Source organism: Struthio camelus, chromosome 15, assembly GCF_040807025.1.
Source record: "Struthio camelus isolate bStrCam1 chromosome 15, bStrCam1.hap1, whole genome shotgun sequence".
NCBI classification, from domain to species: domain Eukaryota; kingdom Metazoa; phylum Chordata; class Aves; order Struthioniformes; family Struthionidae; genus Struthio; species Struthio camelus.
The window spans coordinates 11,447,382-11,472,258 of record NC_090956.1 but is presented as its reverse complement, the minus strand read 5'-3'; the positions used below and the strand labels follow the sequence as shown (position 1 = coordinate 11,472,258).

Genomic DNA, 24,877 nt, shown 5'->3' with positions numbered 1-24,877 from the left:
ACAGAGATGCAGAGCAATACAGAGAGCTAGTCTGTCAGTAAGCTCTTGTGTTCGCCTACTTCTTCCTGCATGTAGAAATTCTTTCACCTTGTTATGGTTAAATTCTGTCTTTTTGAGAGTGAGGTGAGGTCAGAAGGTCTAAAAGATGGAAAGCACTGTAGAGCTTGGAAATAGGAGGCTTTTTCCCTAGATCGAAGCACTACGTTTGACTGCTGAATGTACCATATGATCCTGTGAATGCTAGTTTAAACGTGCTAAGATCGTACCCTTTACAAGAAGTAGGGGATAGGCAGTCTGAATTGGCTTACCAAACTTGTCTCAAGCATAGGCAATGAGTGGAAAACTGGCGTTTGTTCTGAAAAGAGGTTTTCGTGAATGGTCTTGTGGAATTAGAGGGTGAGGTCTGAGTGGCAGCTGTGTATGACAGTAGTAACAGAAGAAATGCGGGTATGAAATCTGGATTATTAATCTAGTAACTAAGGGAAAATTTCTAAATGGAAAGGATAGAAGGTGAGCACCAAGAACTCAATTAGACTTGTCCTAGTGAGGTACGGTGCATTTAATGACCTGCTAAAGCTTTCTGACTAACAATTGGTAATAATCCTCTTGGTCCGTCTCTGATACAGATTGTACTGCTCTGATCCAGCACATGATTGATACTGGGGAAATGGGCTGGCGGGAAAGATGCATAACAGTCTGAGAACCTTCCCTGAGAAGCAGTAATTGAACCCTTAGCCAGTCCTTGGGTTTTATCCATAGTGCTGCCTAGAGAAATGGGGACTATTATCTGTGCAAACTCATGGTAAGAGGTTCTTATCCCTTTGCTTAAGTAGATGGTAGCCCAAATCACGTAGAAGATTCAGTCCTCTTTCGTATTTATATGTGAGCTATCCAGAGAAAAGGAGGAGGAAAAGGGAGGAGAGGCAATGATAGTAGTACAACTGACATGAAGTTTCTTGCCTTAAAAATGTGCCAAATTACACCGAGATCTGCATATATCTATTATAGCTGTCTAAACCCTGAGCGAGCATGTAGGCGTGGGCATGCATACTTCCCTGCGTTTCCAGGGAGGATACTTTGCTATTCCCCTTCTGCTGCCCCACTGCAGATACATCCTGCTGATCTTCACTGTTCTTTCCCTTATCAGGTCAGTGACAAAAGTTGAATGCTGTCTTACAATCAGTTTATCCTGAGTATATTATTCCAAGGAGAAAGTATAAATATATCCAGGAAGTGCACTTAATTAAAAGGTTATTGGCCAAGCAGAATTGCCTCCTGGGTCATAGCTTAAAGGGATTGCTTTTCTCCTAATGAGAAGACAAAGGATACTTCTTCCCTCCTCTGCAGGATGTGCGTGTCACTGTGAGAGCTTATCACAGCCGTACAGGGAAGAATTTTTAGAACAGAGGCAACATATCTCCGAGTCTGTGAATTATTTCCAGAAATGAAGTCCTGCTCATGTAAGTGCTTTCTGATGGAAGGATGTAGCAGTAACCTGCTGTTTGACTCAAACTGCGTTTCTTGGGCTACAGTAGTTCTTTACTAAGATCTTCCCAGGTTGCTGCTTTTTTACTTCTCCAGTACTTAACTGAATTACCCCACTGAGTTTTACTTGAAGTAAAAAAAACCCTGGCTGAATCCCTGTCTTGTGACCTTCGTTGGGGAACTGGTTCCCTAGCACGGCTGGCTCTGTCGGGAGCACTGCTGTGGATCCTTCTTGGCCTTTGGCCTCTCCTAGGTGGTCACTGGGATCACCCTCAAAGGCTTGCTCTCATCACAGACATTTCCATCTGGACCTGAAGGTGTCATGGGTATTAGATTATTAAAGTTTTTCAACAAAAGAAGAGGGGAAGTCTGTATTTTAAGGGACAACATTCTCAGTAATTTCACTGTCTTTTTAATAAATTCTCAAGGTATTCAGTCAAATTTGCTGTAAATGTCTTGGTCCTCCTATCAGGTTTTCTAACCTGATAATGCAGTTTGTTAATGCAAGTTATAACTCTGCAAGTTATTACATAACTCTGATTAGACACTTGATAGCTCTTTTAATACTGCATCAAAAATGTCCCTAGTTATTACCTATGTTATAAACTGTAAAAAAAAGAAAAAAGAAGGGAAACAAATTTGGGTTCTGTTATCTGGGATAAATTCCCTTTATCTGGGAAATACTAGATATTTCAAATACTCCAAAATGTCCTTCTATTAAGTAGAGCAGATTCTGTATGTTCATTAGAATTCATACATAATCCATACTTTAGCTGGACTATGCACAAGTTGGAAAGCTGTCTCTTGCTCTTTGCTTCTTCTAAAATTAACATACTTAAAAGAAAAGCCAACAGATTTGCAACTAATAAGCCTCAGTGAATTATAAAGAGTCTGGATCCTCTGCATACATCTATGCATGCTACCATATATGGCGATGTTCTTCTCAATACTAGCTGTTCCGCAAAAATGTAATGATAACAAATTCAAAACAAATACCTTTTAGGGACTAGTGTGTCAATTGCAAATGAGATAATAAAAATCATTGTTTACATCTACGCGAACGCAGCCAGAAGAGTATCATGCACTAAACTCAAGTGACTGCTTAATGAAGGGCTTAGCTTTCCAGGGGTTCATCATTTTAGCCTCTGGGTTAGTGGCTTCAAAGAGCTGTGAACTTTGGGAGTCGAGGAAGTCAGCCCAGGCACAGCATCTTGTTAACAGCTGCCCCGCGGGGGGACATCTTCAGTGAAAGAACAGATTGGCTTGTTTTCAAACAAGTGCGTTTTAGAAAGATTTGATTGAGAAATAGATATTGGGTAATATATTAAGGATGCAATATCTTCTGATTTCCATGATATCTAAAATATCTCATATTGCTTATTTTATTCACACCCATACACCTCTCGTGCATTTCTGTGTGCGTGTCTGTATATACACACACATACGTAAATATACATACATACATATATATATATATATATATATGTGCGTGTGTGTGTGCGCCTGTGCGAAAGAAGCCAGTGAACTTCTGGGATAACACTGAAGCGGCTTTCTATACTGCCATCTACTGTCTTCTTAATTTAATTGCAGTATTTTCTTAGAAGTTTGTTGCTTTATTTTCTCTTTAAAATAAAAAAGCATGTCTTTTATACTTTAAATTACCGGAATTAGTGCAGTGCAGTGAATTATCTAATTAGTTTTGCCTTAAACTTTATTCCCAGCGTACTAAAATACATCTATCTAATAGCAAGGTGCTCTTGTATAAAATGTTTCCACTTTTTTCTCCTAATTTTTAAGCATTTTTACTATTTAAAGAACGAGTGACTGACAAGCTAATTATTTTATTTGGTTATGGTCTCATTAAACAGCACGTGAAGCGTACCAATTCCCTTTATTAGCACTGAAAATGCAGCAATATTTGAACGAGCTCGGCGGCCAGGTCCCCGCCGGCGGCGGCTTGCGCGGGTACCTGCCGCCCTCCAGGGCCCCCGCCGGGCTCCTGCTCCGCAGCCGGCTGTGAGACCCGCACAGGGTTCATGCTGGATCATCAGCACACGCCAAAAAATGTACCCCGCTTCAAATTCATGTTAAACAGAATTCAATTAGTAGCGTGCAAATCAGGGTAAGTCCTTGGAGCCCGTCTGTTAGCGCTTCTGAAGGAAATCAGTCACTGCTGGTGTTCGTTAGTGAACTCTCTTCAGGTAATTTACTAAACGCGTTTGCAAAATGGTGTAATATTTAGCTTGCCAAACTACTCCATCCACAAGAGCTGCTGGCTCCCAGCCCCTTCCCCAGCCGGGATCCCCTGGGCCCCCGTGGTACTTACAGGCGTCCAATTAGGGAAGCAGAGAGTGAATTGGAGAGTCGGGAACCTGTGCAGCCAAGAGCCGGGACAGTCCAAATCCTCGCTGCCTTCGCAGCCTCCCTATATAGAGGAGGAGAAGCTTGTCAGTGGGGAGGGGCCCTGGAAACCACGTCCTGCTGGAAAATCCTCTCCGTACCTGGCTTAAACAAGACAGACTCAGCCAAGGCCCTCGTGCACAGGAGGGCCTAACTGCGGGCTGCCCCCTCTTCCCGGGGCCGCTCTTTAGCGAGCAGGCTGGTGCGCACCGGCGCTGGCTTTCCGTGCTCTCTCGCAGTGGTTCGTGTGTTGCAGGAAGGCACAAAAGAGGTGCCCCAAGCTCACAAGTTGAGAGTTTTTCCTTTTTCTTAGAATGAAACGATTTGGCCAAGCAAATGGACCTTTAACCCCTTCCTGCCTTGGCAGCATCCTCACCCGTTACGGCCCCCAGCCCAGGAGAAGGACAAAGGCCAGACCGTGGTCCCAAGTCGCTTGGGAGGTTCTGCGTTTACGTGGGCTTAGCTGAGTGCAGGGGTTGCTTAGGAGAGGGGGGTTATCGCTAACGCAGCAGGGACGTGGGGGTGGAGGTTACGCCAGGTCCCCTTGCGTTTACGCAACACGTAGAGCCCGAGGCTGTTTTGCGCCTTGTTTGCCCCTGGGAATAGAGGGTTGTTTCCCAGCTCCCCGCCAGATTGGCCAAAGTTTCTCTTGCGATGCGGTGCTCAACTCAGTTCCTGAGAAAGGACTGTAAATAGTTTTTCATTTAAAAGAAATACCTCCCTCTGTCCATAAAAGGAAGAAGATAACTGATAGATAGCTGAAGGGAAGCAGTCCCTGGGATGCCACAGAAAGAGCAGGAGGCAGCACCGTCTGCTGGGGCGGGGGGAAAGGAGGACATGGTGCTTGGAGCCAGACCGGGGAGGCTAGGGAGTGATCTGGTCCTCGTCAAACCTCCCTTGCGCCCCCGAAACCTTCAGTCCCCAGCTGTCCTCCCTGCTCCCCCCCACCAGCAGTCAACAGCCTTGTGCAGCGAGACCTGTGGATGGAGACATCCCAAAAAGGGAAAGCTAGGATCCTCTAGGAATTCCCATCGACATGCCAAATACGAAATAGCGAAACAACCCCCACTCAGCAACAGGCTAAATATGGTGTATACCCAAAGGATCAGAGCACAGTCCTGGGTGAAATAATTTCTCTTGACATCAACAGTCCTGTCCTCTGTGGAAAATAAGCCCTCCTGGGGAAGATGGATGAGACTCAAATTGCTCTCAGCATCGTAAAAAAATACCTCTGAAAGGAGGCTGGGCTGCCAACCCCTGGTGTCACCTGGTTTAAGTGCCGGCGTTTGCAGGTGGGGGGGACCGGCAGACCCTGGGTCTGGCTCTGCCCGGCGGTGCACAAAGCTGGACAAATAGCAGGGAAGGGAAGAGAATGGGAATTCCTTCCCTGACACGTTCTAAAAATATCATGTACAGACATGAGCTTTTCAATCATATCCAGGCCTTAGCTGGAAGAGACTAGCCTCCCCAACGCAGCCAGACTTTCCAGTGGCTGCACCTGGGAGTTTCGGATGCAGGTTCGCATCTGCTGCCTTGCAAGTTGTCCGGCGGCTGCAGTGCCATGCAGAGCCCTCCCGGGATCAGGAAGGAGCGGGGGCATATCACATTCATGCGTGTGTGATTGTGTTGGAACAAAGCCGGGGGAAACGATATCCAAGATGTAAAGCCGAGAAGCTGACCCTCGTTAGCAGAAAGTTCCTCACCGAGTACTTTGTCTTATTTTTTCTGCCTTTTCTCTGTTGCAGGCTTAGCTTTTAAGCAGGAGTATAATGAAATGCAGGGGGATCCTCTGAAAAGCATGATCAGATTAGCGGTCATAAAACTTATCCTGAGAAGTTCCTTATAAACCCATACAGCTGTTTCACAAAGCCAGATGCATTTTAATAGTAGCTTAAAAAGGAGTGGAAATTATTCCTCCGGGTTTGCAAACCACTGCATGTGCACACGCAGGCTTGCTGTCTGGGTAGTATGTTTAACAGAGTCAGTGGTAGAGGGTGATATATGATGTGACTTTAAACTGAACTGGAAAGTCTAAAAAATATTACTGCTAGGAATGTAACAGTGGCACTCCTGAGCCATGTGGGGTGGGAACTGTTAAGCGTGTGGCTTCCAGCCTTGGCTTAAAAGTTAACATAAGAATATACTAATAAAATAGCCTGTTTGGGATTTCCTAAATGTTGAGGTGCTTTTTTTAAAAACAAAGTTGCCTCAAAATGAAGGAGGTTGATTCCCAGTGGATGATGCCTTTGTGATTAAAACAGGGCCCCCAAATCTAGGAACAACAAAATAAGCTTAATTTAAAAAAAAAAAACCAAAAAAACTAATATTTTTTTCAGTATTTTTCTAGAAAAAATAAAGTATTGGGCAGTCTGCACTTAAATATCTTCTTACTGAATTTGCACTGAAAATATCGTACTTGAAAAGAAAGAGGACTTGAGAAGGAAAGAAAGGGACTTCCAGCTCTCTTACCACTGTTTAACCACAGTACAATGGAGGAAAAGCAAAGCGTTACAGGTGATGAGTTAGATTATTAAATAATATGCTTAGTACAGGTAAAGAAATGGTTTAAAAATGATTTTACCAAAGTTTACCCAACCATATTTCTTTAAGCTGACAAATGTAATTGGAAGCTGACAAATGTAAGCGGTGGATTATTGGAAGCTAACAACTGTGCTTGGCAGATTAATACCTATGTAAAGATGTGTACTTGCAACATGAGGGACAGCCGGCCCCCAAACCAGCAGGACAGTTAAGCACGAGGGGAGTCTGACAAGGCCAAATAGTCAGAAACTGCTTCTCTCTCTGCCTAACGTTACACCTTATGCTTAATGCTGGACGCAGGTCAGAAGCCTCAGCCACTTCAAGAATTGAATTTGTATTGACCTAATAAACTCAGACTATATGAAGCATCAGGTCAGCTCTAAACCAGTTGGAAACCAACTGCTAACAAAAGAATGTCTTTTAAAGTGTGAACAAATATATTTTTGGTTTTCTCTTCCTAAACATAATCACAAAATGACAATCAGTTGTCCGGAAAAGTGATCAGCTGACACCAAGATGCAGCTTGATACAAAGGGTGCTCAGGAAGGAAAGTGTAACCGACTCCGTGGAGCGTGTTGATAAAGTTTAGAAAAATTCTTCTGTGTACATGACAGAAACTAATACTTCTGAAATAACACTGATGTTCTACATTCTAGAAACAGTTTCCTCTGGTTTTGGGGGGGGGGGGGGGGGGGCGCAAAAATTTGGTTTTAAAGACATTTTTTAAACTTGTGTGTTAAGTTCTTCCAATGTGCTTTCCAGATCTGATATCCCCACAAAACTGCACTGCCTCCTTGTCACCTTCATTTGTGGTATCACACTTGGACAAAGAACAGCCTCTTTTAAAATTGGCTCCTGTCCCTAACAATCTGTTTTACAATATTCTGTCTCCAAAAAAATTTAGAATTGCATTTTCCTCATTAAAACCCCCAAACTTCTTCTACATGCTCATATCTTCTTCTCATTTTCTGTGCCTGTAGAAAGAATACAGGCAGTTAATGCAAGACTTCAGAGTCTATAATTAAGCTAGATAGAGCATCTTAAATTATTTGAGAAAATGATTTTTGTGTGTGTACTTACCGGGATAGAGATTTTGTCCACAATCTGAATCTGTGCCTCAAGAGCTGTGAAATATTTTCATCTAAATCCTGAACTAGCTTAGTTTAAACTTTCAAGGGATGATTTTTTTTTAAAAGTGCTCCCTTATAGTTTAGGATTTGCACTTCCTCTTCATACTTTTAACAAAGAAAGCAATCTGACACTCATAGGATTTGCTACGTGTCTGAATTTGAACGATGCTCTCATGTTTCATTTACTCTCAGGATAAATGCTAAACCATTTAGAATGTGATTACACAAGTATATTTTCATAGATATATTTCAAAGCTTTGTTGTATAAATAAATATTACTGAAAGTATACTTATTTGCTTGTACAATAGACTCTCATGTTCTGAAAAACCAAAATCTTTACTGTGAAAGTATTACAGAATTAGATGAAACTAATGTTGCACGGAGAGCAAAGAGGCCAGCTCCTACCCTCTGTGTCAGTACAGGACCTTGCACTGAAAACTTTTTCCTCTACTGCCCGTCCCAAAGAAAATAGTCCCGAAATTCCCTTCAGTCTAAAATGGATTTCTACTGATTTCAGATATGCACCTTCACTTCAAAACTCAGTGAGGCACATAACTTCTAACAGACTCTGCTTTCGTGGTTGTGGAGACCATGATCATGCTGAGCTGTGTTCTTGGGAGAGGATGAGCACCAAACTTCCTTTCACCTTCTTCTATTAAAACAGAAATACTACTTCATTTCTACCACTGAAGATCTATTTCCTGAGGAGCTCTGTGACAACTGGGGGGCTTCTGTATGACCTACGCCGGGAAGACCCAAAGCAGAAGTTTAGTTAGGCTTTAGTTACACTGGCAGATTTGCATAGCACTGAAAGTTACTGCTTCTGTGTTTTCCAGCAGAGCCTTTTTCTTTGCCCTTGAAAAGACAATTCAGATTCTGAGTATACATATTAATTTGACTCACTTGGTTATGGAGAAAGTGGCATCTAGAATTTAACCTCTGAAGAAAACCACAAAGTTAAAAATTCAGGGTTTTGTGCGGCCAGAGCAATCACATCTGCATTCTTCAAAAGTTCGTTTTTGCAGCTTACCATAGAGGCATTGTTAGCTCATTGCAAAATGAAGATTTTTAAATAATAGCTTAGAAGACAAGTTTTCTGCTGTACTTTTACAGAGAGAACTGATGAAGAGATAGATAGGTGGTTTTGTGAATGAGTATTTCTGTTAATGTGGCAGGAAAGAACTGTAATAATGGGGCAGACTCCCCTGATGCTAGCTTTTACGTGGATCTTCAGCTCTGCAGTTGGATTTCATGGTAGCGTTAACATAGAGCAAACAGACAGTGTATACATAGGGATGAATTGGCTTGCTTAACCCAACAGTCAATTACAATTGATGCAAAGCTACAAAATGCCTTAAAGATGGACTTCAATGAGATAAATTTGCACACACGTTCCCCCCCCCCCCCCCCCCCCACAGGACCAGTCCTGAGAGACTTGTCAATCAGCAAATGCAGCATGGCCAGTAACAGGGAGGGGGTGAGCTCACTGCTGATCTTTGAAACGGGTAAATGCAGCTTCCCCTTTCATTATTCCCATAATCGTTCTCGGTAATTTCACATCACAGTAGAGTCTAGGCTGCTTAGTGAAATAAAAAATACCTATAAAGCTAAGTGGGTCTAATCATGATTAAGGCAAAACTTTGCAGAGACTATCCAGCACAGGATCCCCTTACTAAAATTCAAAAACTGCACGTTCTCTTCCACTCATTTTTGAGTACAGATAACAAACCTGCATTATTTTTGATGTACCCCTAGAAGTTTTGCTTTAAAATAAATTACCATCTCAAAAATGTAAATAGGGCAGCTAAAAAAAAATTCTGGGAATCAGTAATCTATGATCAATTTATTTTTAGTTTCCCCTGACTTTGACCTTCATGTCCTTTGGGAAAAAACAAAAGTCCCTCCCCCTCCCATATACTTAGTTTTACACCATACAATTTATAGCAACTCCAGATGGAAAAGACTTGCCCTCATTTGTGTGCCGGCATGAAGATAAATATAGTCCTGGTTTCCGGAGAATGACAAAAAACTATTCTTTAAACCATTTTAATTTTCTTTTCAAATTTATGTTTCCATACTTACCTGAAAGTAGCAACAGCCTCAAAACCACTTTTTAACAAAGAATGATTAAAATATTTATTTTGAACCCTTTCAAAACACCGCACAGAATAAAACAGAATATTTTTATTCTAAAACGCAGGAAAAAAATACTCAAAGACAGAACATCACAAGGAAAGTGTCGGAATGGCAATTTTTCTGATAGATTTTTATTTTTATAAAATAAACCCAGTATTGTTAGGCCCAATTCTAGACACAGGCTTGACTAATCTGACTTCATATACAGTTTTCCTTCTATCAGCACTAGAGGAAGATGTCCTTTGCTAACATTTTTTTATTGGCAATAAATATGACCCCGTCTTCCTGTCTGATGGGTAGCTTTTACAAACTGAAGCGGTCCCACGGGACACGATGGAACAACTTACAAGAAGAATAATTTCTTTAATTAACTCCCAAAGAACTTTATATGAGAAATTAACCTATGAAAGATCATCTGTTTACACTCGGTAAAACAAGGGGCTCTTCAATGCTAATGCCAGCCATCCTTCCTGGTTCTGGAATTCTATCTGAAAATGAAGCACAGACAAGTGTTTCACAGGTATTTGCATGCATCTGCAGATCCAAAGATATAACTGTTACTTTCTGCTAATATGAACCCTGATACAGATCACTGTAGGAAACTTAGGCAATTTTACAGTTATAAAGTATTCTGTCCATGCAACGGTATGAAATAAGAGATTATTAAATAAATTACTAAAGATTAGATCTAAGACAACTTCAGCTCAGATATAGTGAAGGAACTAACAGAACCACCAGGTTTTACACTTTGTATCAGGATCCGCTATCTGTTTTCTTATATCCCAGAAAGTTTATTGAAACACTCATCCAACAACATAAGCAAGACAATTCCTACTGTGAAAAGCGAGTTACATGTTAAATGCAAGACCTAAAAGTTGAGTTTATGAACGCGCTTTATCACGTTAATGCGCAGCCTAATTAAAATAGCTAGGTAATTGGTATTTTAAACCCACTGCCTTTAGGTCTCCACTGACATATTCCAGAAACACAAGCAGAAAGTAATCTCAGGCTACAGTTACTTTAAGGTTAAAAGCCTTAAAGCTTTACTTTTTTTGCTTTAGTTCAAAAAGCAACAAGCAGTAACATCTGATAACTAAACTTGAGTCTTGTGGTTGACTCTAAACAATTAAATCCCTAAGTGAAATTCTACTGGAGTGAGTCTCCAGGGCCAGGTGACCTGCACAGAGTCAATTTCAAAACTGAGGTACAAAGTTATACGTTTAAAAAATTATTCAGTAGCACTTAATTTAGTATTTAAAAAAGGGGAAATTTCTGTCAGGAATAAGAGTTTTCTAAGGGAGAGACTAGTTACAGCACAGTTTTGGTAGTGAGATTTTACTTCTTTGGCACCCCCTTCTGGCAGAAGAGGAACAGTATTGTCTCAGTGGATCTAGTTATTAAAAAGGGTGCTTATTCAGTACTTCTCTCACACTTTTTAAATTTCGTAAGACTATCTCAGTCCTCAGGTTTTTCAAATTTTATAGATACAAAAAAAATAGTCAATAGTACTATTAGTAATAACATGATCGTACTAAACAGTCCAAATCCCCACAGAGTAGAAAGCAATATGCCAGGCAGACTCTTCAAAGGGAAAAGCTGGACCAATGATCCCTTTCATTCTGTAGCTTAGGCAGTATTAATAGTAACCAGTCAAAGAGCATACCAGAAGAGGAAAACAAGATTTAGCAGTGTTCTACTTTATAGCAGTGAACTCGGAGCTTAAGCTGCTGAAGTCAATGGGATTTGAAATGTCCTCAAAAAAGAGTTTAGGCCTGTATACAGAATGAACAGCGGAAGAATTAATTCTTTCTATAAAAATTAAGTCAGCATAGATGAGAAAGAAAAAGATATGCCCGCTATTGAATATATTTCACTGAACATTTAGGTTAAATTCCTGTATTAAATTGCCAATGTAGTCACAACTGTCTTCAGTTGACCAATTCTAGACCGGTAATGGTATAATGGAGTACAATTTGGCCAGTTTAACTTTTAGGCAGATAGGACAGCAATTTGTTGGATGACCTTTCTGATACTGATACTTTCTGATATTATTATTTTCTGGCCTTTACCAGTAACTGCAGCAGTACCTCTTTGTTTCTAAAACCCTAGCATAAATGGCATGACAGATTTTCTTCCATCTACTAATTAGAACAGTACATCTGTCCAGTTTAAATGTTTTCAGTATTTTACAGTCCAAAAGCCTTAACAGAATAAAGACAAACAATTGCTTCCTCCCCCCTCTTCTGTCTAGTAGCTAACAAGGAGCTACAGCTACCATAAGATCTACAGGAACTTCACAATACCTTGCACTGTTGAAAAATTATATAAATTTGGCTCTCTGCAATTTTTAAAAATGCCCTCTTTCTAAATAAAACACATACCCATTTCAGAGGGAAATTTCTACTACTGACACATCTGAAGGCCAGTCAAGCAGTTCTGAGGATAATTAGTTTTGTACGGCATTTATGCTGTCTCATCAGCATAATAGTAGAAAAGAAGCAGGCCTTAGAGCTTTTGCAAGTTGGTCACCTATTAAACAAAGGAATATATACAGGTAGTTTCACAGCTCACAGGCGCATCTTTCATGAACTGGATACAATAGGACATTTCTTAAAAGACTAGATGAGTAACAGGCGTGTTCAAGTCAAGCAGCTTACTGGTATTTTTGAGGTATAAACAATGTTCTATTGAAGAATTTTTCTTACAAAAACGTCAGTTCAAAACATTCCTTGCATAGAGAAGAAGGCACACTGTGTCCATCTCCATGTTCGTGTGGTTATAAGCATAAGTATTATACAGAAAAACTAGTCACAAACAAAACTTCTGCAAAAATGACCACACACACCTTTTTGATTTCTCTCAACAGATGACTTGCCGAGATTCTGCCTTGGATAGTTCAGTAAAGGCACTTTTGGAAGAGTACTTGGGGTTCTTTCTTCTTTACCACCATGTAAGAAATGAGCTATGATTCCATACAAGAGAGGTCTGCTTAAGAGAGAAAACGACAAAAGCAGTCTATGAAGTCTATGCAGTCTATGAAATACTGAGCATTAAAAAAAAAAAAAATCTTTCTAAGAAATTCTTAGACCTTAAAGTTTACTCCTAGAACATGTACAGATGTAGTTACAATAATTAAAATACACTATGTTGAGTACAAGCAACCACAAACCTAAGCTCATCCTGAAGACCAACGCTGTCTCAAAATTCCCGCACCTAGAGACGCTCTCAGCTAAACTCCAGATCCCTTTTAAGCAAAGAACCGGGGCATGCTTAGCACATGAATACAGACCCACATTTTCACTCATGCAGTATTAAGTATGGGACTTAAGCAAGCTAGTCACCACCAGACTTCCCAGACTTGATTCTTCCTAATCACAGTACAGATGGTTTGAGCTCAAATTACAGAGACCGCTGAGCATTATCTGCACAAACTTGTTTCAGTGCTGCATCTCAAGGACCACGTCATATCATATTGTGAATTTATATCTAATGTCAGAGTACAATAATCTTTTTATTGCTCTACAAAAACTGAGAGATATGCAAAGAACATATCTGTTCTCTACCTCTGACTGTAGGGAAGACTTTACTGGTAAGACTTGTGTTTCTGTGTGCAAATACACTATTTGGAGAGTGCTACAGAGTTGGCAGAATTACATTTGAGTTTTGAATTTTGGATGTGTTTGAAAATGGGCCCATGTTTCCTATCAGAAGTTTCAGTCTTGCGTGTTAGACTAGATATGAGATCTAGTCACATTACCAATTGGGGAGGTAACATTTAAATGTGATTTCTAATAATACTAAAGAGAAGTGAATGTTATTGACAGCCCAAAGAATGTTATATGCAAAACAGAATATACTAGGCTTTCCAAAAACATTCCTTACATTGATTTTCCATTTGCATCTTCGACTACATTCAGCTCTTTGACAAGAAATTCTCTATCCAAGGGCACTTCAGGTTGGCCAGACTCTGAAAAAGAAATTTCCACATAATTCTTAAGACTGGTATGAAAAATATCACCAACCTACCTTTTTAAGTCTGAGAATCAGAGTGCACACCTTACTTTTAGACTGGAAATATCTAACTTTATATTGTAATTCTTGGAAATGCACTTAAACAGAAGTGTTTCATAGTAATACAATTTGCAATAGCATATTATGATGTTTATCTTCACTCTAAAGGAATCTAAGAAAAATATTAAAGAAATCTTATAGTACTATGATGAATTAATCAGGCAAACTATTTCTTCTCTAGAAAAGTACTGTTATGAAACAGACTGCACACATTAACTACAACATAGACTACACCTCTGTTTCCTCTCTCCCGTGATATGAACGTGTGTCTGTAGTTTTAACAGAATGAAAACTACTAACATATCAAATTATTATACAGCCAATGTAATATCTTGCACAAATTGCAGAACTTTGCATTTCAAGTACGAGTTAGCAATAGCTGTAAACAGCAAAAAAAATGCATGCAGTAAATGCATGCATGTGGTATATAAACCACAGCTACCTTTTAGAGGATGTTGTAGTCTAAACAGCTCTCAAATACTGATAACTTAGACTAGCCAACAACAGTAACGTATAACTTGTTCAAAACCATGAATGTTCTTCATATATTTTAAACACAGAATGTATAACTCAGTTTCTGATGTAATTCATATGCATGAATTGCCAGGATTGTTATAAGCAGACTATCAGCTACTTTATGTACATTTACTTTAGATTATTTCTCAAAGAATTCTGTTCCTTCATTTGTAGGATTGCCATTATTTATTTTACCCACATGCTAGTAAGAAAAAAGTGTGGTATATGCTTTAAAAATATCGTTAACCATTTTCCAAAACAAAAGTGGACTTTCCAAGAAAGGTATTTTGATTTTGCAGGCTGCTGGAAAGTTTTCTTCCCCATGCATTAATTCCTCTGTCAAAGCATTCGCCTTATGGAAAAACAGCAAAGAATAAGTTTTCTTGGGAATTAATGGTATCATTTAGCCTAATACTGCAAATAAGGCCGTATAGAGAGAACACGTTTGTGCCTTATTTATTTCCATTGGAAGACAAGATGGTGTAGCTTGGTCACAATTATTAATGTCATAACCCCAGCTGAATTACTCAGCTGAACACTGAATATCTCTTAAGACAGTGATGACAATAAAAATCAGTTGAAAATCGTATATCTGCCTCAATACCTGCAGTTAAAACAGATGCTGCATATTTATATTTGTTATATTCCAGGTATTCACGAATGAGTTCATTGATTAGGAGATTTTCATGGGACAGTGGCGGCCGTGGTTCGCTTTGGTCATCCAGTGCATTAAAAACTTCCGCTCGAATCCTTGCTTTTATTTGCCCAAGCGCACCCCTTTTCTCCAGTGTGTCCTTTAAAACTATTACCATAAAAAAAAGGACTGTTAACACAAAGCCATGTGTATTCAGTGACACTGTCAGCACTATAAACATAGTTTCTTCATTTTCACAGGAAAAATGATATAGAATATACGCATCTGGGGGTATGCCAGCAACACCCTACAGATTAAAGAAGTCACAGCGTAATTTTTTTTTTTTTTGGAATAGCAAATATTGGCTTTGCCGATTTCAGAAGGGCGCGTGATGCCACTGCAGACTGGACGATGCCTTCAGCAAGTAGAAGGCAGACGCAGCCGGGGGAGGGAGGCCGCGGCTCCCGCGCTCCCCAACGGCCCGCGTGAACAGCCGCGGGCCCGCCAGCGCCTCAGGGCGACTCCGAGGCACAACCGGCCGCTGGCTCCGTGAAGAGAGGCCGGGCGGCTGGGCGGCTTCCCGCCCGCCCTCGGAGCTCCCCCACCCCGCCAACGCCCAGCCCCCGCAACCTGCTTTCAGCTCCGCTACAGTCGCCATGGCCCAACGGCTCCCCAGCTCCCGGATGACAACATCCTCCCGGCGGCCGGCCGGCCGGCACCGCGCAGGCGCAGGGCGGTGGCGGCGGCGGGCGGGGCCGGCCGGCGGCACCGCCTCTCCGCGCGCGCCAGCCAATGGGGCGGCGCGGTGCGGCGGCCTGCGCGTGGCGTTTGAGCGGGGCTCGGCGCGCGGCCGGCGGGTGGGGCCGGGGTCGGTTGGGGCCGCGCGCGCGGCCTGAGGCGGGGCGAGGCGGGGGCGGTGCTCTCCGATAAACACACACAGGCATATATATACTATCTATCTATCTATCTATATATATACATTGCGCGCAGCTGCCCTTTGCCGTCCTGCGTGCGCTGCGGGTGCCTCCGTGTAGTTCAGTCTGTGAGTTGGGCCTGGGGGGAGGCTCATTTCGGGTGGCTGCGTTTTTTTTCCTGCCATTTCGAAGGGCGCCGGCGTCCGTTAGCGAAAAAAGGCGGCGCGGAGGATGCGCGTGTCCCCGCGGGGGGCTGGCGGCAGGGCCCGCCGACACCTGACCGTGCGCGGCGCGCTGCGCGAGGCTGTTACCGGGGCTGGTGGGGGCGCTTCGGCCGAGGTACGCGTGCGTGCTTCGCGCTGCTGCGACGAGGCCGCGGTGTTTGTTTTGTGAGCGTGCTGGATATTTCCCAAAGGTAATGCAGTCAGCGTGGATGAGCAAACTGGATTTGTCATGGTCCGGATGGAACTGCCCGCTTCGGGCTCGAAGGAAAACGTGTCGTCTTAAGCAATAAATCACTCGTGACCTTGGGACAAGTTTTTTGTTTTTTAACATTTCCTCTCAAAACAAATATTTACATACTGAGTTTCCAAAGTAAATATCTGGCAAGGAGGAATAAAAATCAGAAGGGGGAAAAAAAAGACTTCCTTGGTAATGGCAAAATTAGTTGATCTCGTCCTTTAACATAGTGGTAACCTTGAGTGAATTTGCATCACCTAAGTGAGGCTTTGTGCATTGTGCGTATGTGATGTGCAGATCCCTAGTGCAGCCCTGGGGAGGGAAAGCCCTTGCCTTCAGCACATCTGGCATTTCCACAGACAGGACTTTTTTCCTCTGCTTCTTTCCAAATTTCTCCATGCTTTTGTGGGTGGTTGTTCCATTACATGTAATTTCCAGCCAATAAACTGTTACTGTTTTCCACCCTCTGTTCCCTCTCCAACTTTGTTTCCTCTACAGAAAAGTCCAGAGTCCAAAATAAAATTTCTTTTCTTTTCTAATTACAAGAGAATACCTTTTTTAATATGGCTGCAGTTTGTATTTTATGTGGTTTAAAAGGTGCTGTTGATAGCTATGGTTTGTGAAACCCATGTTCACTGGCTTGTAGTCTGGGATCTTGCTTCTCTATCTCTGCGCAGGTTTGTGCTTTTGTCAGTTGCTTGCTTGCTTTTTTATTTTTTCCTCCTCCACAATAAACAGTGTATTATGAATCTTATATTTTGCTTCTGAAGTCTTCTGCTTCCCTTCACATTTAATTACCTACTCTGTTTCTTGTGTGCACTGTGGTTCAATTTGTTTGTTTAGGGTTTCGGAGAGAAAGATGCCCAGGAACTAAATGGAGGTGCAGATCCAAGATAGATATTGGAAGCAGCATTAGCCTGGTACATCACCATTGGTACAGGGACTGCCTGAGCCTGAACGAAAGTGATTATCTTAAAATACTTGGAAACTTTGAATCCTGAAACTCTAACTCAAATTTTGTTAGTCTTTTAGCACGTGGTAATATCCAGAGAAAAACATGGGTGGGGAAAAATAAACTTGTCCTGACCCTCCTCACTTCATGTCTGGTTATTGTTTTCTTGTTTGGAACAACACCCTACTTAACGATCTCTAGGTCCTAAATCATTTTCTACGGTATCATTTCAGCTATAAGTTTTCTATTGCCATACCTAGAATATGCGTTAAAGTGTAAGCTCTTACAAAAAAGGCTGCCATCCTTTCGGCATTTTTTCTGGTTTGCTATGCTATTAATAGTGCTATTAAAAAAGAAAAGCTCTTCCAGCTTAAGCTACTGGATAGCTTTATTAAGGTTTATACACTTTGCAGAACAGCCAGGAGGAAAATTGTATTCGTCACAGCAGAGAGCAGTAGGATACCTACAGATTGGGGTCAATTACATAATTTTTTCAGCAGGAGTCACAGTGAGCATGAAGGCATCAAAAAAACAGCCTACCGATATATTTAGTAGATGAATGTAGAATAATAAGATGAATGTTTAAGATGAACATAGTGCTCTAAACAAGAGAGAAATATTCTTAATAAAAAGATTAAGATGGGGAATCAGGCTTTCATATTTAGATGCTTTCTTGCAATACTGTAAGCGAAAGACTTTAACGTCATTGCATGAACTGAGGTGAACCTGATAGGAACTCACATAGCTTCTGACACCCAATTTTTTGGTTTGATCTTTCTGTGATAATTCTGCTCAGATTGCTGAGGACTAGGTGACCTCAGCATAGGCTGGAGCCGCTGCTGCATCCTGAGGCGAGATGGGGCGAGGCAGATGCCTGCTGCCTGGACCCGAAACGCTGCAGTTGGACGGCCAGGCTGGGCAGTGCCAGGCACAGCCGAGGACAGCTTAGAAACTTCAGGGGAAAAGAGCCTCACGGGTGTAGGTGAGTAGAGACGTGATGCCCACTACATTTTTGCTACATGTCATGCTTACTTTTTAGATATAAGCGAATGGGAGTTGTCTGTATTGTGACAACTTTTTTCATTATAATTGTTCTAGATGCACCATTTTAAATGGAGACTCTTTATGTAATTTGTGTGATAAAGCTTTCAAATGTTACTAAAGCTCTGTGTAGGGCAGTTACATACTGCCCACGTACCATGCTCCTTCCTCCAATGTATTACGCCATTACTTAGGTATTTGCAGTCCGTAAGCTAGCTGGTCTGTTCTAGCACACTGCTAGTCAGTGGAGCAGAGATCCTGTCTGTGAAGGTTTAACTGAACAGATGCAATTTAAATTGGATGTAAAGAGTGCATACTGAGACACAACCAGATAACCACAGCATCTATGCAGTTATTTCAACCAGTACATGTTTTGGCGCAAACTCAGTAGTGGATGGAGTCGTTCTGGTTCCGTTTCAGTTCATGCTAGTAACAGACCGAACTAGTTCAGGCTTCTGAAACCAGTTTGACTGGTTCCTGTGGAAAATGAACCAGCGGAAGAGGAGACCGGGCTTTCGCTGCGGGCCTGCCCGGGTGGTGCCCGGGGGCCGCGTCTCGCCGCGCGCTGCGGGGAGCAGGCTGCCGCCGGGCGAGGGCCAGCGGGGCGGCCAGGTCGCGCCCCGCCGGCAGCCGCGGGGGCGGCGCCCTAGTGCCCGCTGGGGGCGCCGGGCCGCGCTGCGCCGCCTCCCCCGGGGCGCGGCGAGGCGGGGCCGGGCGGCGCCGCCGCCAATCAGGGCGCCGGGCAGGCACCGCCCCCGCCCGCTGCCGCCGCCGCCGCCCCCGCCCGCGCCCGCGCCGCCGCCGCCCGGCCCCGGAGCGCGCGCCGGGGCATCCCAGCGCCCGCGCCGCCGCCGCCGCCGCCGCCGCGCCCCATGGGGATCGAGAGCTTCTGCAGCGCCGACGCCTCCGAGCCCTTCTGGGTGAGCCGCGGGGCCCGGCGCGACGGGGATGGGCGCGAGGGGCCCGCGCCGGCCCGCCCGAGCCCCCGGGGTCGCGTCGGGCGGCGGCGGCAGCCTCCTGGCCCGGCGGTCGCCTAGGGCACAGCCGCCAGCCCGGCTTGCCGCGGGGGGCGAGGCGGTGCCCGCCGGGGCCGGCGCGCCCCTTGGCCGCCTCTCCGGCAGGGCGAGGCGCGGAGGGGACGCGGCAGCTTGGGCGCTGCCCGGGGCGCTGGAAGCGGCTCCGCGGGAGAGCCGGGGCGGCCTGCGCTGGGCAGGAGCAGCGACGGGTCCTGCGGCGCAGCCTGCCGCCCTGCAGAAGAGGCCCGGGACGCGCCGTGTGCAGCCTGGCAGCTGCGCCGCGCCTCTGCGTAGCGGCGTTTTCCCTCCGGCAGCCTGAGGAGTGAGTGCAGCCCCCTCGGGGGAGCTGCCCGAAACCCGGCTCAGCCGGGCAGCCTGCGGGAGATCCGTCCCGGGAGCAAACGGGTTAAACGGTACAAGTGTCTTGGGGGGGCGGGGGGGGGACGGACAAGGCACTGGAGATGATGTGATGTGAAAAGAAAATCATATGTGGATTTTCTTGCACCGTTCAAAGAACTTCTCGGGTGTTTATCCGGTGTTTGCCAAACAGGATTGCGCTAACGAGCTAGCTTGCTAGTTCGGAGAAAAAGAACCGCGCTGCTCAGCGGATACACTTGTACTGTCTGTCTCGATAACTGTTAAAATATTACTCAGCAAATATTTCAAAAATTATTAAAAACTTGTTAGATTGACTGGAAAAGCCGGGTGTATTACTTTTCGAAGTTTGCCCTCAATCCACTGCAGAAGGAAATCTATGTGTCTTTTACTGAAAAAAGCGGTGACCTGGCTTCATGTAGGGACTTGGTTCCTGCATCTGTTATACTTGATCTGTAAGTAAATCTTTCTGTTTTGGAGCCTGAATCCATTAGGAACAGATCCATATGGGCAGTACGTGTTTTATTCCTTCCGCCTGCTGTTTTTTCCTGTAACTTAATACATCACAAATACAAAAAGAAAACCTATTGTACTCTTCTAATACTGTTAGGTGCTCGGTTAAGCCACTTTTACATTGCTTGTGTTCATATCCCTTCCAGCTGGCTTTCTGGACTCTCAAGGCTGGCTGAATCATGAGCTATCAAAATTTTTTTTTCCCCTGTCCTAGGAAGGGCGAGTTTTTTTTATTTGCAGAGCTTTAGGCAATACTTACTTGAGAATTATGTTCATGGAAAGACTGACTTGAGAGAATAGTAATTTTGAGAAAAAGATTAAGCTGCCAGTGTAATGACTTGGAGAGTTGTAACATCAGGTAGAAGCAAGAACTAGACTTATGGCATTTGAAGCTACTACTTTGTCAACTGTTTCTGATGATAGGTTCTTTTATTACCAAAGCACTTAAAATTATTGTGTATAACATGACCATTTCTGATACATGCAGTGCTAAGCATATACCACAACACTTTTTTCCACAGTTGCATTGTTTTCCAATAACGTAGATGGTTTTGTGATCTGTTATCCTTCTCCAAACCATGTGCAGTCTGCCTTTCATTTCTTCCAGGAAAAGATCCTGTGGGTGTGGTTGTTTGATTTCTGGATTTTCCTAGTCCTACAGGAGAAAGTTCTGAATTCCAGTTGGTGCAAGGCATGTCTGGAAAAGTCTTTTCCCTGCTGAACTTGTCCTCATTAATGTGTCCTCTTCTCGGTTATCTGCTTTATTATTGCATCGCTTCCAGTGGCGGTATGGCTAGCAATGTTAGATTTGCTTGTTGGAATCACCTGTGTGTGTGCTGCTGTCCTTCCCGTTTTGTGGACTGCTTTCTCTGCTTTCAGAGCTGGCTGGAGCCTGGATACCAGTGGAATGTGTAAACGCATTCTTGTGGTGAACTGCAGTCAGGTTTGGTTGGAGCTTGGCCTTTGCTAGGGCAGGAGTGGGGTTTCCCAGCACTGGCAAACCCAGTTAGCCTGTTAGCTTCAAGGAGAGAGGTGTTTTCTTTCAAGCGTGTGCCAGGTTTGGGACAACTCAGTTTTAAATGTTGGGGGAAATTTTGCAGGTTGAAAAGACTAAACGCACCCTTAAAACTGTATGCTAATCTTCTTAAACTCTGAATAAGATTTTTCTTCGAGGGAATGTTATTGTTGAAAGGTCTTGTCTGAGAATTAAACAAACGGGTTTTATTTAATACCCGTTCTGAAAGTTCAAACAGCCCAGGTCAGTTTGCTGTTTTTTTCTTCACGCTTCCCTGTTTCCCCCCCCCCCCCCCCCAAATTTGTTTAACCAGTTTCTCTGCCCTCACCCAGCATATTAACTTTCCCTGCAGTCAGATTTGCTTACAGAGCTGTTTCTCGCATCCCTTTGAACCAAACTCCCTTTTGGAAGTGTAGTATTTCGTCCTTGCTCTGCCCAGCATCGCTGAGTATCTCAGAATAAGTATTCCATCCAAAATACAAGTGTACAGCTGTGTAAGATAATGTTGCTGTTAACTAACAGCTTTAAAAAACTAGGGAGTTTTGGGTAACGTTTTGCACTACTTGCATTTCAGTTCAGTGACTTTTAACAGCTTGCCTAAACTGGAAAACTTTCTCGTGACCTGAAAGTGTTGAGATACTCCCAGCCAAAGCTGTCACTAGTATATGAGTGCAGTTAACCTTGCTTCAATACCAATGCAAGAAAAAAAAAAAAGTGGGATGAGGAACTCTTTCATATACCAAGATAAAAGTCAAGGCAGATCTAGAACTTGCTATACGTTTTGACCTGCTGACCTAGCTGTATGGATGTATGCACTCACACAATCCGTGGTTTTTCTGTCTGGTGAATACAATTCTGGGGTATTTTCAAGTTTTCAAAGTGTGGAAGCTACGGAATATCGCATTTAAAAAGGTCTTTTTACATTTGAAGTTGCTAAAGGGCGAGGATTGAGAATTTTTGTCTTGCTTAGAGTTGTCAAGGCTTAACTCGCAATAGGGCTTTTATGAAAAAGAAGTAGCTAAGTAGCCATTATGAAAATAAATAGCCAAGTCAAACTATGCAGTTCTTCCCAGCTCAGTGTTCTTTCAGGTTTTAGTTGGAGTCTCAGTTATTCATTATAAAATGTTTGTAAGTCAAATAGAATCTGAAACTTTGAGGTTCTTGTTTGTACTCAAGGGAATGTGAAGGAACTAGTTTATATTTATATGGGTTCTTATTGTGACCTTCACTGGCAAAGGCATTGCATTCTTTTCATTAAAAATTAATTTAGATGGAAGTAATTTCTCATTCTTTATTTTTGTGGGAACTTCTTGGAAACTCAAGATTCTTATTCACATTTTGTGAGTTGGGCTTTTGGTTGTTACAGAAAGATTGAAAGCAACTGACTTCATCTCCTTCTGGGAGAAAAGCATGTTTCGTCTCCTCTGTTCTGCTTGAAAAGCAGAGTCCCATAACGAATCAAGCTCTGTTTGCCAGTGTAAGTCCAGGTCTATTTCTTTCCTGTTCATGCAGAAAGCTTTTGTGGAGTAAAGAAAATGAATCCAAAGACAGTTCTGGATTTAATGCTTAGCTTCTTCATGAGGAACCAAACTTCAGGAGACAGATAAACTGGAGGGGAAAAGGTGAGGCAGAGCCTCGCACGTAAGAGCCAGGGATGAACTCGGAACGAGTGGATTCTGCTCTCCTTGTGTGGAGTTCTGTCTGATGTCCTCAGATATGTTTTATCTTTCTTGGTAAATGGGTTTTCTTGAATGTTTGACCGCATACATCATGTTAGTACTTGGGTTGGCACTGCTGTAGTGAGGGCAGATCCACCAACCCCTCTCAGCTGATTGTAGACAGGTTAGTATCTTTTGAGACTATAACGTAGTCACATTATAGGTAGGATTTTATGAAGAGAAAAAATGTGTTTTATGTTCTTTAATTAATTATAATGATTAGCTGACACTTGCAAAGTGATCTTGTGTGAGGTATACAGGTATTATGTTTATAGGGACTCTGATAATTTCCTGAAATAGACTTCCGAAGGAAAAACAGACCTTTCATGTAAGGAGTAATTTAATTTTCTGGACTTTGTGGCTCATACTCTCATGCGTTAGGTAAGCAACAAATTAGAACGTATCGTGGAACCCTGCAGCTTTTTGCGCTGTAACATGTGTTTAGCGCCTATACTTAAATATAAAATGACTTACTGAATAACTTATTAAAAATAACCCTATCTGCTTTATCAGATAATATACTTTTATAAGCATAGCAATAGCTGATAATAATAAGTACAGCAAGTGTGTGCCATATGCAGTTATTGATGTTACACTACCAAATGCCAATTTATTGGGTTTTAAACTGCTATGTAAATACCATTATGGGCAGGGTAACAGAAAGATAGGCTAGGGGGCTTGAATCAAGTGTGAGCCTGGTACCTAACTGGGTTCATATGCTTTTAGTCTGTGTGTTTATTCCCTCCTTCCAAAGGCTTAGAAATCGATGGGAGGTCAATAGTGTGTCTGCGGCAAACAACAAACGTTTTACAGAAGGTTAAAGAAGTTTAAGACAAAGAATAGCTAGAGTAAAGCAGTGTAGCAGAAGTATTACACAAGTGAGTCTGCAAACCGGAGAAGGCAGAAATGTTGTTTCATTTAACTGGAGTCAGTCAGTTTCTGCAAAATGGTGTTTCAAGATTTTGCTTAATTTAGGTAGTAATACAGGACTTCTTGGGTTTTTTGGTTTTTTTTTAATACCTATTATCATCACTCTCTGCCTATTCTTATGTGGGCTTTTCTTAGTAACATTAAAAGACAATCTATGTCTTTAAGGAATTATTGTCTAGTTTTCATTTGAGGTTGATTGACTCTTCCAGTGGGGTTGTGAGAGCTAGGTAGGTAGTTTCTGCTGCTGTGAGTGTTTGGTACATAATATAAGCGAGGCTCTTACTTTCTTTAGCTGTAATGGTAACAAGTTTGTGAATGTGTTTGTGATAAGCTGGGTATTAAGAGTTTTAATTAGCATGTGGACCGTAAATCTTTTTATTTACTTACCTGGGAAGGTGGCATGCAGACAGAATTTGGCAGAGGATTAAACAGAAAAATCGTTACAGAAGACAGCGCCTTTAATATAATTATCAATTGATAGCTGCGTTCCTGTGACTTGGTGGTGGTTGTGGTGGTGTGTGTGCGTGCTAAAAGCCCGAGGCTGCAGGATTTGCGTGGGATTGAAGCAGGCTACTCCTCAACTTTCTCTCATTTAAACCTGTATAGCGTCTTTTTGTTAGTGGTCATGCAAACAGAGTTTTGAATTTGCATAGAGATTAAACTATCTTATCCCTGTTTATTCAGAAGTAGATCAGGTTAGGGAAAGTGTGAGAAGATGAAGCCTTATTTTCTCTTGTTGGTAAGAGTTTTCTTAACAGACGACTGGTAGTTTTAGAGCTATCAGTCCTGAGCAGCCTTGAGACATTCACGTTGAAAATTTAAACTAATAAATGGAGGAAAAAAAAAAAGCCTAAATAATTTGTACTGTCCCATGTAATTACGATGCAGTTTGCATTGAAACCCTGTGCTATACTCGGACTATGTGAAGGTCAGCCTGGGTTGCACGGAAGTCATTCTGGGTCACATCTCTAAAAAGCCTGGTGCAGGAGACTGACCTTTTGCTTACTTTTAATAGAGTCAGAATTCCTTG

At 42.7% G+C, this 24,877-nt stretch overlaps 3 protein-coding genes across 15 annotated transcripts in view; 1 reads left to right on the top strand and 2 right to left on the bottom strand.

The window, feature by feature from the left end:
- MYH11 (myosin heavy chain 11) overlaps positions 1 to 4,398 on the bottom strand; it is a 66,550-nt gene extending 62,152 nt beyond the window's left edge. For 4 of the 6 annotated variants that reach the window (XM_068908273.1, XM_068908268.1, XM_068908270.1 and 1 more), the window contains exons 1-2: positions 3,987 to 4,329; positions 3,812 to 3,910 (exon numbers count right to left, since the gene is read on the bottom strand). The gene's annotated coding sequence lies outside the window, so the exon portion shown is untranslated. Of the gene's footprint in view, positions 1 to 3,811; positions 3,911 to 3,986 lie in introns of all 6 variants that reach the window. The other 2 variants (XM_068908269.1, XM_068908271.1) reach the window with 2 other exon arrangements.
- Positions 1 to 24,877, top strand: part of LOC104149687 (multidrug resistance-associated protein 1) — an 88,390-nt gene that overhangs the window by 10,750 nt on the left and 52,763 nt on the right. The window contains exons 1-3 of one of the 5 annotated variants that reach the window (XM_068908278.1): positions 15,816 to 15,956; positions 17,131 to 17,250; positions 18,036 to 18,221. The exons of 1 other annotated variant lie outside the window; for it this stretch is intronic. Coding sequence is in view for 1 of the 4 variants with exons in the window: in XM_068908275.1 (XP_068764376.1) it covers positions 19,153 to 19,200 (48 nt within the window). In the remaining 3 variants the exon portion in view is untranslated. Of the gene's footprint in view, positions 1 to 15,813; positions 15,957 to 17,130; positions 17,251 to 18,035; positions 18,222 to 19,079; positions 19,201 to 19,399; positions 19,710 to 24,877 lie in introns of those variants that run through there. 3 more of the 5 variants (XM_068908277.1, XM_068908275.1, XM_068908279.1) reach the window with 3 other exon arrangements.
- Positions 9,799 to 15,706, bottom strand: CEP20 (centrosomal protein 20). 4 transcript variants are annotated; one of them, XM_068908290.1, is made up of 5 exons: positions 15,545 to 15,706; positions 14,885 to 15,082; positions 13,576 to 13,660; positions 12,539 to 12,678; positions 9,799 to 10,181 (listed from the first exon to the last, which is right to left on the bottom strand). In XM_068908290.1, exons 1-5 carry the CDS (start codon positions 15,570 to 15,572, stop codon positions 10,105 to 10,107), a joined length of 528 nt encoding a protein of 175 aa, XP_068764391.1. In that variant the 5' UTR covers positions 15,573 to 15,706; the 3' UTR covers positions 9,799 to 10,104. The 4 variants fall into 4 exon arrangements, with proteins under 4 accessions (XP_068764391.1, XP_068764390.1, XP_068764393.1 ...); XM_068908289.1 differs by having other exon boundaries at positions 12,539 to 12,681; positions 15,545 to 15,663; XM_068908292.1 differs by having other exon boundaries at positions 9,799 to 12,222; positions 15,545 to 15,663.

Excerpts from the sequence above, each read along its gene's own strand:
- CEP20 (XM_068908289.1), bottom strand. The coding sequence starts at position 15,572 with ATGGCGACTGTAGCGGAGCTGAAAGCAG. Across the intron at positions 15,083-15,544 it reads TGTAGCGGAGCTGAAAGCAG|TTTTAAAGGACACACTGGAG; the intron begins GTTGCGGGGGCT and ends TTATGGTAATAG. Across the intron at positions 13,661-14,884 it reads AGCATCTGTTTTAACTGCAG|AGTCTGGCCAACCTGAAGTG; the intron begins GTATTGAGGCAG and ends TTTCTTTTTCAG.